The 12,210-nt window shown below is 42.1% G+C and overlaps 1 protein-coding gene across 4 annotated transcripts in view; it reads right to left on the bottom strand.

Moving 5' to 3' along the window:
* LOC126481765 (protein unc-13 homolog 4B) overlaps nt 1–12,210 on the bottom strand; it is a 254,770-nt gene that overhangs the window by 11,197 nt on the left and 231,363 nt on the right. For all 4 annotated transcript variants that reach the window (XM_050105723.1, XM_050105738.1, XM_050105730.1 and 1 more), the window contains one exon: nt 9,217–9,520. In XM_050105723.1, the coding sequence (XP_049961680.1) occupies nt 9,217–9,520 (304 nt within the window). The remainder of the gene's footprint in view (nt 1–9,216; nt 9,521–12,210) is intronic.

Here is a 12,210-nt window from a genome sequence, read left to right as displayed (position 1 = left end):
GAGGGTCTGTATGCCCACATGTTATTTCTACTTTTTGATGTCAGAGCCATCATCAGAGTCATGTGTACAGCTGGCTGGCCCTCAGGAGATCAGCCAAGTTTGTGCAACATTGTTGTGATAACAGATGCCTTGCTCAATGACTCGCCATACTTTGTTCATTGCCAGTTCTCTGTAGAATTCTGCAGGAGCCTCTGAATATATGTGATGCTCTGGTTTCTGGTTTTCAAAAGAAAACAACAGCTCTCCTTGGAATGCCCCTCTATTACATATGCCATTTTGAAGGCCATGTATAGTGCCACCACCTATATAGGACCTGAAGTGGGAATATTCCAATATGTTCCACAACAACATCTGCACTTTTTCCAACTAAGACTGGCTGAGAAAAAAATGTGTTGCATTACTTGTTGAACTCCCCTAATACTTCCTAATAAAGTGGTACTTCAAATATAGTGCCATCTACAGAGCCATAACGCAAGACAAGATGTTCTAGAGTTGAAAAATCTTCAGATGTGAAATTAGGATGAACAACCATCATTGATTGAACTCAAAGAAGAATGTGAATATGAATGTGTGGCAAGTGTCAATGACAGTAACAGTCCTGTCAACATTTTTTCCATTTTTTCCCCTACATCAATGGTAAAGCTCATCAAGGCAGAAATTAAGAAGTATGTGAAATCCAGTCCAGATATCATGACAAGCTCAAACAACATGACACCAACAGGCATGTGGAGCTCATAAACTGGTGTAAACTAGTATTAGTTTTTCTTTGCTGTTGTAATTTATGTCCACCTAACAAAGAGAAACACACTGTGTGCATACTGGTCTACAAATAACTTTGTTTTCACAACTTTTGTGGTCAGAAATAGATTCTTTGTTATTCTTTCTTGCCTGCACATAAATGACAATGCCTCATACATACCAAGTAATGAACCTGGCAATGATCCCATGCATAAAATTAGAGATTACCTAAATCTTTTACTTTCACAATTTTCTGAAGCATTCTTTCCTGAGGAATGCCTTATCACTGATAAAGGTGTGTGTTGATCCAAGGGAAGAATTAATTTCCTTGTGTATAAAAAAAAAAGTACTTGACAAATATAGATCAAATTATTTGCCTTATGCAATTTGAAGACAAGATATGTTTTAGACATTTAAGTTTACACAGGGAAAGGGTAGGGAGACAATTCAGTCACTGTCTTGTTTCAGAGACTTTTCTCTGGCTACATCAGCAAGGGATACACAATTTATACGGCCAGATATTACAGTTCATAAGCTCTTTCTGATTTTCTGTGGGAGAACAAGACGAAGACTGTGGGAATGTGCATACCTAATCATACAGGACTTCCTGAACAAGGCATAGTCAACATGAAGCTGGTTATGAGGAAGAAACAATTGTATCGAAAGTGGAAGGACACAAGGGATGGTATGTGTTTGTTAAGTCTTCACAAGATCACAAAAACAGAACTAGAAGTTTGTAGCAAAACAAAGATGACAAAGAAAATAAAATCTGATGCCATTCTGTTCTACAATCTCAATAAGACAGATGTAGACAGGAATGAGCAACTCTTATCTCACTACCCTTTCAAGACAAGGCAAATAAAATGGTGGACAAAACTGTTTTTCCAACTTTTTATATGGGCAGAAGTGAATGCTTTCATATTATAACATAAAACAAGAAATAATCAGGACAAAGGCTGCCATTTGACAATTTTTCTTCTTATGTTATGTGAGCAAAGAAAGGGAGTGTACACCAACATACTGCAAAAGTGTGTAACTACAGTCTTCTAGGAAGGCATTTCTCAGACAGAATTTCTTCCACAGAAAAGAAGATGCAGCCCACAGGAATGTGTAAAGTTTGTGAAGAAGAAACAAAACTTTCCAGAGGAAAGATTTCAAGAAAATAAACATTATTGTGGGCCCTGACTATAGTGTTCCACTGTACATGCCAGAGTGTTTCAAATTGTACCACACAATAGCAAGTATTGTTAAGTATACCTACTAACAAGAAGCTGTGCAGAATTTTTTGTTGCCAACCATGTACTGAAATTTAAACAAATTTTCTGTATTACATTTGAAGTAAATATGCTTCATTTTTTACTAGATTGAAGAAGAACCTTTCTGTCTCCAAAAAATGTATCCATACTTGTACACACAGTTACAAGAATGAAATGGAAGATACTTAAAGAGATGCCAAAAATGCCCAGGATTCTATGACATCCATGCTATAAGGAGCCCTGAACTCTTAAGTGTTTATACAAGAGTGTATTTGCACACTATGCACCTTTTCATTAATAATAATTAAATACAAGGGTATTTGCTATTTAGCATTTTCTCACCCCCCCCCCCCATTTTAGTATGGAATTGTCTTCCATAGCAGTTCACCTACAGTAAGAAAATGTTTACACAGCAAAAGTGGGCAGTAAAAACATTGTGTAAAGTAGAGAATTACACATCAGGAAGAAGTCTTTTTTAAGGATTTCTCTATACATTTAAGGCCCCCACCTTCTTAATGGTTTTTGTTGCTGACATTAAATATCAGTATCAACTGATTGTATGTACACAGTCTCAATAAAAGACACCGAAATAGACTGTGGACCCTTTTCTAAGGCTCAGAGTAGAGGTGTGTGCTCTGATGCAGGATGTATTCAATAAGCTACCATCTGACATAAAAAATGAGAAGCTGGATATTTCAATTAGTTCAAAATAAAATTAAAACCTCATTTACAAACTCTTTCTGCAAATTTTTCAGATACCTAGATTTGAGGGACAAAAAACTGTGTTAGCTAACAGACACACACACACACACACACACACACACACACACACACACACACACACACACACACACACACACACACACACACACACACACACACACACCCAGAAATAATAACCACTTTCATGGAGGAAACTGAGGAACAGTTCAACCATCCATGAATCGTCTGTTAATATATAAATTTAAGGAATTGGGAAGACTATACTTAGCACAAAGATCCAAAAGAAGGGGACATTCCACCAATAAGTGGGATACTGTCAGTCTGGCTCCACAACCATATTGTGGTGATGGGTCATTACGTAGGAGGAAACAACGCATGAGCCTGATATGACTAACGCGTAGATGGCTTAAAACAGTGGACTCCTCCTGAGAGGAGTGAAAGGAAGAGTGCCAAACTGTATTAGACTCCTTGACTGTGGACAGTTTATTACTAAGAGCAGTAGCACACCAGATGTCATTCCATTTTTGGACAAAGACAGATTTGATGTGGGTCTGCATATCCGCAGCTGGAATCATGAAAGGAAATAGGGGGGTAAGTATCTGCTTCTCTATCCAAACGGGCAGCCAGTTCATTCCCTGGTATGCCCACATAACTTGGGACCCAGAGAAAGACAACTGAGCAGGCAGCACAGCCAAGGCTGAGAGGAGGTCATGGATAGCAGAGACCAAATGGTGATGACAGTAGCTTTGGTCAATAGACTGCAGGCGGCTCATCGAGTCTGAACAAATTAAAACACTGTGGAGAGAGGCTTGAGAAATAAAAAGAAGAGCTCTGTGAATTGCCAGAAGCTCTGCTGTGAACACACTACAAGATCGCAGCAATAAATGCTGTTCTAAGCCAGTAGGAAATGTGAAAGCATATCCCACCTTATTAATTGTCTTAGAACCATCAGCATAAAAGATGGTGACACCCTGGAACTCTGCAAGGATGGTACATACAAGAGGCCAGAAAACCTCAGGCGTGACAGAAATCTTAGGATCCTGGAATAGATAGGCCCTAATCCATGGTCTAGGCACCATCTGATGGGGGGTTGTGGGAGGAAAGATACGAGGTGCATTCCAGTGAGCAGAGATGGAGATCCCAACAGATGGAAGTGAGACACATGCCAACCGGCAATCCCACCCATGGATGGGTGTCAGGAGGGAGACATCCCTTATTGGCAAAGAGCGTGGGGTACATGGGTTGGTCAGGGAACTGGTGAGTGGCGATTTTGTAAGAAACCAGGAGTTGGCCCCACAGTATGTGTAGAGGTGGAATTCCCACTTCTGTGAGGAGACTATCAACGGGACTAGTGCAAAAGGCAGAAACAGCCAGACGCACCCCACAATGGTGAACAGGGTGAAGCAGTTTCGAAGTGGAGGGAGCTGCTGAGCCATAAACCTGACTACCATAATCTAGTCTGGGCAGGACCAGAGCACACTAAAGATGGAGAAAAGTGGTATGGTCCACACCCAAAGATGTGTTGGGCAGGAGGCAGAGAGCATTAAGATTGGACTGTGCTACAACATCGAGGAATTGGTCACCCAAATAAAGTTCTGGACAGGGGTGTTCTGTGGGTTGACGACAAAATGCATAACCCTCATTTTGGAGGGAGAAAACTGGAAGCCATGGGATGTGGCCCATGCAGAGGCCCATCGGATGGTGCCTTGGAGCCTGCACTCAGCAGATGCTACTGAGTGGGAGCTGCGCCAGATGCAAAAATTGTCGATGTACAATGCTGGGGTAACCAGAGGTCCAACGGAGGTCACAAGCCCATTGATGGCAATGAGGAAGAGTATGACACTTAGCACAGAAGCCTGTGGGACACTGTTCTTCTGAATCCAAGGGGTGCTGAGTGAAGTGCCAACTTGAACCAGGAAGAGCTGGTGAGGTAAAAACTCAGGGATAAAAATCTGAAGGGGACCACGGAAGCCCCAGTCATGTAGGGTAACTAAAATGCGATGGCACCAAGCCATGCCTTATGCCTCAAACAAGTCAAAAAAGACTGCAACAAGGTGCCAGCAGTGAGTAAAAGCCGGTTGGATGGCTATTTCCAATCTGAGTAAATGGTCAGTTGAAGAGTGTCCTGTCCGGAACCACCACTGATACGGGGACAAAAGGCCCAGAGATTCAAGTACCCAACATAATCTGAAGCTAATCAACCTCTCAAGCAGTTTACAAAGAACATTCATCAGGCTAATTGGGTGGTAGCGGTCAAGAGATGTTAGGTTCTTCCTGGGCTTAAGGCGTGGGATAACTATACTGTCTCATCATTGTGATGGAACGCATGAGCCACATTCAGTTGAAGATCCTGAGGAGATCTCACCTCTGGGGAATGTCCAAGTGTTGGATCATCTGATCGTGGATGGAATCCGGGCCTGGGTCTGTGTCTTGCAAAGAGGTACAAGCCTGCAAGAATTCCCATTCAGTGAAGGGTTCATTATAGGGCTCAGCATGGTGTGGAATGAAACAGTGGGGGTCTGTTCAACTCTGCATTTCTGCTGGAGAAAGGAAGCAGAACAGGAAGAAGATGCCGATGCCATCACAAAGTGTGCTGTGAGGTGTTCTGCGAGAACCAATGGATCAGTGCACAGAGCACCTTGAAGGTTAGTACCCTAGACAGTTGACTGTCACTGGTGGCCCAGAAGGCTACTGAGCTTGGACCAAACCTGCGATGAAGAGGCATACATCCCAGGGAGGAAACATAGAGCTCCCAGCATTCCTGTTTACTCTGCTTAATAAGGTAATGAGTCTTAGCATGGAGACACTTAAAAGCAAGGAGGTTGGTTTGTGGAGGGTGTCGCTTAGTATGCTGCAGCAAATGTCAGCAGTCTTGGACAGCAACTGCAACGTCCTTGGTCCACCACAGTACCTGTCGATGACAATGGGGCCTGTGGAAAGGGGGATAGCAGTGCCAGCAGCATGAAGAATAGTGGCAGAGATGCCTTGCACAACTGCATCAATGGAATTCAAGAGGGAGGTGTTGAAGTGCACAGCAGACATATATATATAAAGGCCAATTGGTGGAATGTCCAGTGTGGGGGCCTGTCTGCCTGGGTGCAGCAGTGGAACAATAGAATCACTGGAAAGAGGCCACTGTCACAAAGGTCATCATGGAATGACCAATGTAGGGAAGCCACGAGGGCAGGGGAGGAGATTGTGAGATTGATAGCAGTAAAGGTGCCATGACCGGCACTTAAGTGTGTAGGGGAACCATCATTGAGGAGACACAAATCAAGGTCCGTAATATGTTGGTCAATTAGGAGACCCTTGCCTGTTGAAGTGACACTCTCCCACAGTGGGTAGTGGGCATTAAATTCCCCAAGCAGTAGAAATGGGGGCAGGAGTTGCTGGATTAAGGTAGACGGTGCAATGTGAGGAAATGGCCTACCTGGAGGGAGGTAGACATTGCAAATGGTGAGTGCTGGAGTCATTTGCACTCTAATCACTATGGCTTCCTGGTTGGTACATAGGGGGATCCAGTCACTGATAACATTGGAGCTAACCAGACCCCATCAGATGCTACCCTGGGGCCAGCACAGTTTTGACAGAACACCAGATAACCACGAAATGCATTTCTTGAAGTACAAGATAGAATGCAGAATAGGATGATTTATGTTTTTTCTTATTCTCTTTCAGAGGTGGAGGAGGACAGAGCACAGGGGGAGTACAGGATTCTGCAAGATTCGGAACTGAAAGAGCAGGGGACCTGGGGGCCCACATATGATGCGTCTTATGGCCAAGTGGTGGTAGGAGTCATCCGGCTTGAGAGACGCCAGGAAGAGGGGTCCTGTGAGGGAACTTTATCACTGAAAGGTGTCGAAGAAGGGGGAATTTCTTTGACCAGCAGGGGAGGGGCTCCAAGACAGGAGGTTGTGGAAACTGCAGGGGAGAGGGAGGGGAGAGGGAGATGGGGCTGGGGTAAGGAAGAGGTAGGAGGAGGAAATGAAGTAACAGAGGCAAAAGTTGAAGATAGTGACACTGGATGGAGTGTCTCATACTTCTGGCAAGCCTCAGCATAAGACACGTAATTGTATTCTTGGATCTTCTTTTCTCTCTTTTAAGCCAGGCAATCCTGTGAGTGAGGAGATTGGTAGTCAACATAATTGACACGCACAGGTGGTGGAACGCAGGGGCTTCCCTCATGGAGGGAGTGTCCACAGTCGCCACAAAGAGGGTCCACCGTACAACTGGAAGACATGTACCCAAAACGCAAGCACCGCATTGGTGGAGTGATGTATGGCTTCATGACACATCTGTAGCACATGACCTTGACCACTTCTGGGAAGCTCTCTCCCTCAAAAGCCAGAATGTAGGTGTCAGTATTGGTGTGGTTGTCTTTGTGACCCTTCTACACACATCAAACAAAATTAACACCAAGCTGCTCCAAATTAGCCCACAGTTCCTCATCAGTTTGCAGGATAAGTTCCCTATGAAAAATCACTCCCTGAAGCATATTCAGAGCTTGGTGAGGAGTAATAGACACTGGGACATTGCCAAGACATTCACACACACACACACACACACACACACACAAAGAGCTGTGGGTTGGGTGGCAGCAGAAGTTTTGATCAACAGGGAGCCCAATCACATCTTACTAAGAGACTCCACTTCACCATACATGTCCTCAATATTTTCAACAAAAAACAATGGGGCTTTGTGGTGGTGAATGTGTCCCCATCAGTCCTCGTACAGATGAGGTAATGGGGAAAGTGTTTCATCCCTAGACGTCGAGCCTCGCCCTCCTCCCATGATGTCACCAGGGAAGGGAAGGTTGCCAGGTCATAAGAAGCAGCATTCAATGACCACTCACCATTCAGAGAGATGGTTGTTTAAGAACAGACAGATTTTTGCAGCTTGATATGCTTCAGGCACCAAGCATTCGCCCTGATACCACCCACTCTGACTAGGGACTCTCCCCATGGGCACCACCAGGCCACAGCAAGGGCCATCTGGCACGGCTGCCATTGCCAGGTGTTCCAATGCTCCAAGAAGACAAGAAACCATTCCTTGGGATACATGGAGAGGGAACAGCTCAGGTATCAGTAGTGTGATCCATGTGTTGTCAGGTGGCTCAGGTGTATGAGTACGTAACATCCCCACCACACAGACTAGCTACAAGTGCTGGTGACCTAGCAGGGCGGAAGAGGCTACAGAGAGAGGGGAAGAAAGGGGGAGAGGAATCCACACCGAAGATGCTAGGGATGGAGTTCATCCCAAAATGGCTCACACTGAAAATAGGAAATTTTGAAATGGAGGTCAAACAAGTGAGGACCTAAATGCCAAAAAGGATGAAAGGACAGACAGAAGGAACAAAATTGCAAGCAATACAGGAAACTAGGTTGATAGCCAGGTCGATATAAATCAGAACACCAAGAGAGGGGAAGGAGGGGACAATGGGGAAGGAGTGAGGATAGGGAGGGAGGGCAGGGTGAAGGGAATACAGTCAAGGAAGAAAGAATTGGTTGCAATACCTGGGGGCCCTGTGTGCAACATGGATGAACTCATGAAAGAGGAGGAGGAGGGGGGGGGGAGGGGGGGGGGGACAAAAGCATGAATAGGACTAAGCAGTATAGTGTACAGATCATATTTCTGATTTGCTTGTCAGTTGTTAATGTGTACACTGACTGTTCAACATTTCTAAAAGTTGTCCTTCTTGATTGTATCTATAGGATATGATGACTGAATGAACAAATATATTTAACAGGACTAGAACAATGCAACCTTTTCTCACATCTCTCTCAGTAACAATTTTATATATATCTTACTCCTGAATTTTCACCACAGCTCTCTATCACAGGTATATTTCTCTTATTAGTCTTTTTCTTTCACTACATTCGTATTGCTTTCACATTTTAAATATTATTTTCTACTTCGCTATATCAAAATCCTTTCCTCAACCTGTGAAACATACAGTAATCATTAAAATCCATATTGAGTATTGTAAGTTCATTAGTTAATAGACTCTTACATCCAACGACTTCTCTTGTTACTCTTCCTCTATGCAATCCATATTAATTTTGTAGTAAGTTGTCTTTATTTTATTTTGCACTGTTCCCCATACTATATAAGATATTTCTTTGACAGTATGAGATATGAAACTAATATTTCTGTAGTCCTTGCACACATTTGAATCTGCTTTCTTTGCTATAGGGACCACAGTTGCCGTAAAATATCTTGTGGCCCTTTTCTAGCTGTCTTTTTTTTAATTTTTCAAACAGTTTAGTCTCCTTATTGTATCTGCTCCTGAGCCCTTCAGTGCCTTCGCCTGGGATGTTATTTGTGACCATAATTGCCTCCCCCCCTCACCTCCCCCCTCAGATTTGCTATGGCTTTCCCAATTCTCCTTTTGAGATATTTTAACCAATCCAATCCCTGTTAAATTATTCTTCTTCTATGTCATTGCATTCATTCATGTAGGTTCAAACTTATAAGTGATTGATATTGAGTATTTCCTTACCATTTGAATCCATTGGTCGAAGGTTCCTAGCATTCATAATTTCTACTCTTAGTAAGTCTTCCACAAACTGTGCTCTGATAGTAAGTAACCCAAAGTGTGGTGTCTCCATGGCATTTTGCTCTTCAAGCCTTTCTAAGTGGTAATGATGTATAAGTTCAGATGTCTCCATGCCATGTAATTTCAACATTGAATCTATTTGCTGAAGAACTGGGGAGGTGTTTCTCTCTGCTCCTTGTCTGAAGAAACCTATCAATATATTCAGTGTTTCATGTAGATTTGCAAAAAATGATGGAGGCCTCCTTTTCTGAAAAGCAGAAAGATAATAAATCAACATTAGTAAAGGCAATATTACTTTCTTTACATTCTAATGGTATTTTATAAACCAAAAGCTCTCCCATAAGCAAACTGAATCAGTAAGTCTCTTTGAAAAGCAACTTTAAACGAAGTCAAAATTTTGGATTATGTTAAATCTGACTTTTCTCTTACCTCTAAAAATACAAGTGCAACAAATATACAAGGATCAATATTTACAATTCAGCACAATGTTTTGTTTCAGATAGATGAAGCTCTAACTGGTCTTCCGACTCAATGAAAATTCATTTAACTGATTAAGATATAATAGAATAAAATAAAACAGAAAGAATGCAATAATATTTCTTTATCTTTCAGCATTTGACATGTAATCGGTGTGATCAAAAAGTTTATATACAACAATATGAAAAATTAAGATTGCTACATAGAGGAGACACTGAGTGGCAAACAGGTACACTGAAAATGTTCTGCTGGATATTATTCAGCTATGGGACTAAGTTTTCACACTTCTGCCTTTGGCATCACTATCCGCCACCACCACAACAACAAGAGCCTCCGTCAAACCACCTCATAGCCACCAAACCCACTATTACTTGCATACTACATTTGTCACGACCCCTTGATAGCTCAGGGATGCACCACACACAGAAAGCAGCTACTGGGGTAGCAGAGAACTTGTATAATGCACATGGCTTTTTTTAAGGCTAGGCAGTAGTTTGAGGTATACTATTCAACAATCGCCAGTTTATATGCAGGTAGCAAAATCGAACAACATTCAAGGTAAAGACACTATGACCGTTAAAATTTTGCCAGTAAATTGTTGAAGTATTTGTAATAAAGTTCCAAATTTGGTGCCCTCCAGGAAAGCTCTCACTTTCAAATTAGTCTTGTGGCCAAGAGGTGGGTGAAAACCAAAGCAAAAACTTCTGAGATATTTAATGAGTCATGGAATGTATATCAAAAAGACAGATTAGTGACCAGAGGGCTAGAGGGGGGCGGGGAGTATTCATTGCAGTTGACAAAAATTTTGTCTCTAGTGAGGTCGAAACTGAGTGTGATTCAAGTTTTCTGGTCACGTATGACAGTTGTAGGTGAAAGCAAGTTTATTGTTTGATGTATTTACTGGCCACCCAATTCTACTGCGACAGTTCCAGAGTCATTCAAAGGAAGTATAAGGACAGTATCACATAAATACCCAGACCTTGCAATTCTAGTTGAAAGTGACTTTAACCTACCAAGTGTAGACTGGCACTTCTATGGATTCATTGAACGGGGTACAGGCAGACAGTCATGTGAAGTATTTTGGAACAGTTTTCCAAAAACTGTGTTGAGCAGCTAGTTTGGCAGCACACGTGCAATGGAAATATTATAGACCATGTAGCCACAAACAGGCCAGAGTTTATCAATGGCATTAGTATAGATGGGGATCAGTGATCATGTCATCATAGTTACTATTGTTAAAATGTTAATAAGTAAGTCAAAATGGCCAGGAGAATGTTTTTGCTAGAAAGAGCAGATGTGCAGTTGTTAGCATCTCACTTAGACAATGAACTGACATCATTTAGTTCCATTATGATGGACACAAAGCAATTATGGGCAAAGTTTAAAAAGATTGTAAATCGTTTTCTGGACAAGTATGACCCTAGTAAGTGGATTAAGGATGGAAAAGACACACGTGATTTAACAATAAAATTCGGAAAATGCTGAGAAAGTGAAAGCTGTTGCGCCGGCCGAAGTGGCCGTGCGGTTAAAGGCGCTGCAGTCTGGAACCGCAAGACCGCTACGGTCGCAGGTTCGAATCCTGCCTCGGGCATGGATGTTTGTGATGTCCTTAGGTTAGTTAGGTTTAACTAGTTCTAAGTTCTAGGGGGACTAATGACCTCAGCAGTTGAGTCCCATAGTGCTCAGAGCCATTTTTTTGAAAGCTGTTGCACTTTTGGTTCGAACAATAACGTGCAAATGATGAAGGCCAGGGGTTAGTAGATATTTATACATCTGTGAAAAGATCTACGTGCAAAGCTTATAACAACTACTGCCACCATATCTTAGCTGAAGATCAGACCAAGAACCTGAGGAATTCTGATCCTTTGTAAAATCAATAAGTGGATCTAAAGCTTCTATCCAGTCACTCATTGACCAATCTGGTGTGGCAATAGAAGACAGCAAAACAAAACAATAGTTTTAAATTATGCATTTAAGAAATCATTCATGCAGGAGAATCAAAGAAATACACTGTCATCTGACCACCATATGGATTCCCATGTGGACAACAGAATTATAAGCATCCCTGACATAAAGAAACAACTGAAAGAGTTGAAAACAAGTAAATCACCAGTTATGGATGGAATCCTAATTCGGTTTTACAAAGAGTACCCTATGGCACTGGCCCCATACTTAGCTTACATTTATTGCAAATATCTCACCCAGTGCAAAGTTCCAAATGACTGGAAGAAGGTGCAATTGACTCCTGGCTATTAGAAGGCTAAAAGAAGGGACCTGCAAAATTACAGACTAATATTCTTAACACCAGTTTGCTGTAAAATTTTTGAACATACCCCGAGTTTGACTGTAATAACTTTCCTCGAGACTGAAAAGCTTATGTCCACAAATTAACACAGTTTTAGAAAACATTGTTCATGCTTTTTTCACATGATATACTGCAAAATAGAAATGAAAGGCAAT

The sequence above is a fragment of the Schistocerca serialis genome, chromosome 1 (genome assembly GCF_023864345.2).
Source record: "Schistocerca serialis cubense isolate TAMUIC-IGC-003099 chromosome 1, iqSchSeri2.2, whole genome shotgun sequence".
Lineage (NCBI taxonomy): Eukaryota > Metazoa > Arthropoda > Insecta > Orthoptera > Acrididae > Schistocerca > Schistocerca serialis.
The sequence above is the reverse complement of the archived record's forward strand: the minus strand, read 5'-3'. Positions and strand labels throughout refer to the sequence as shown.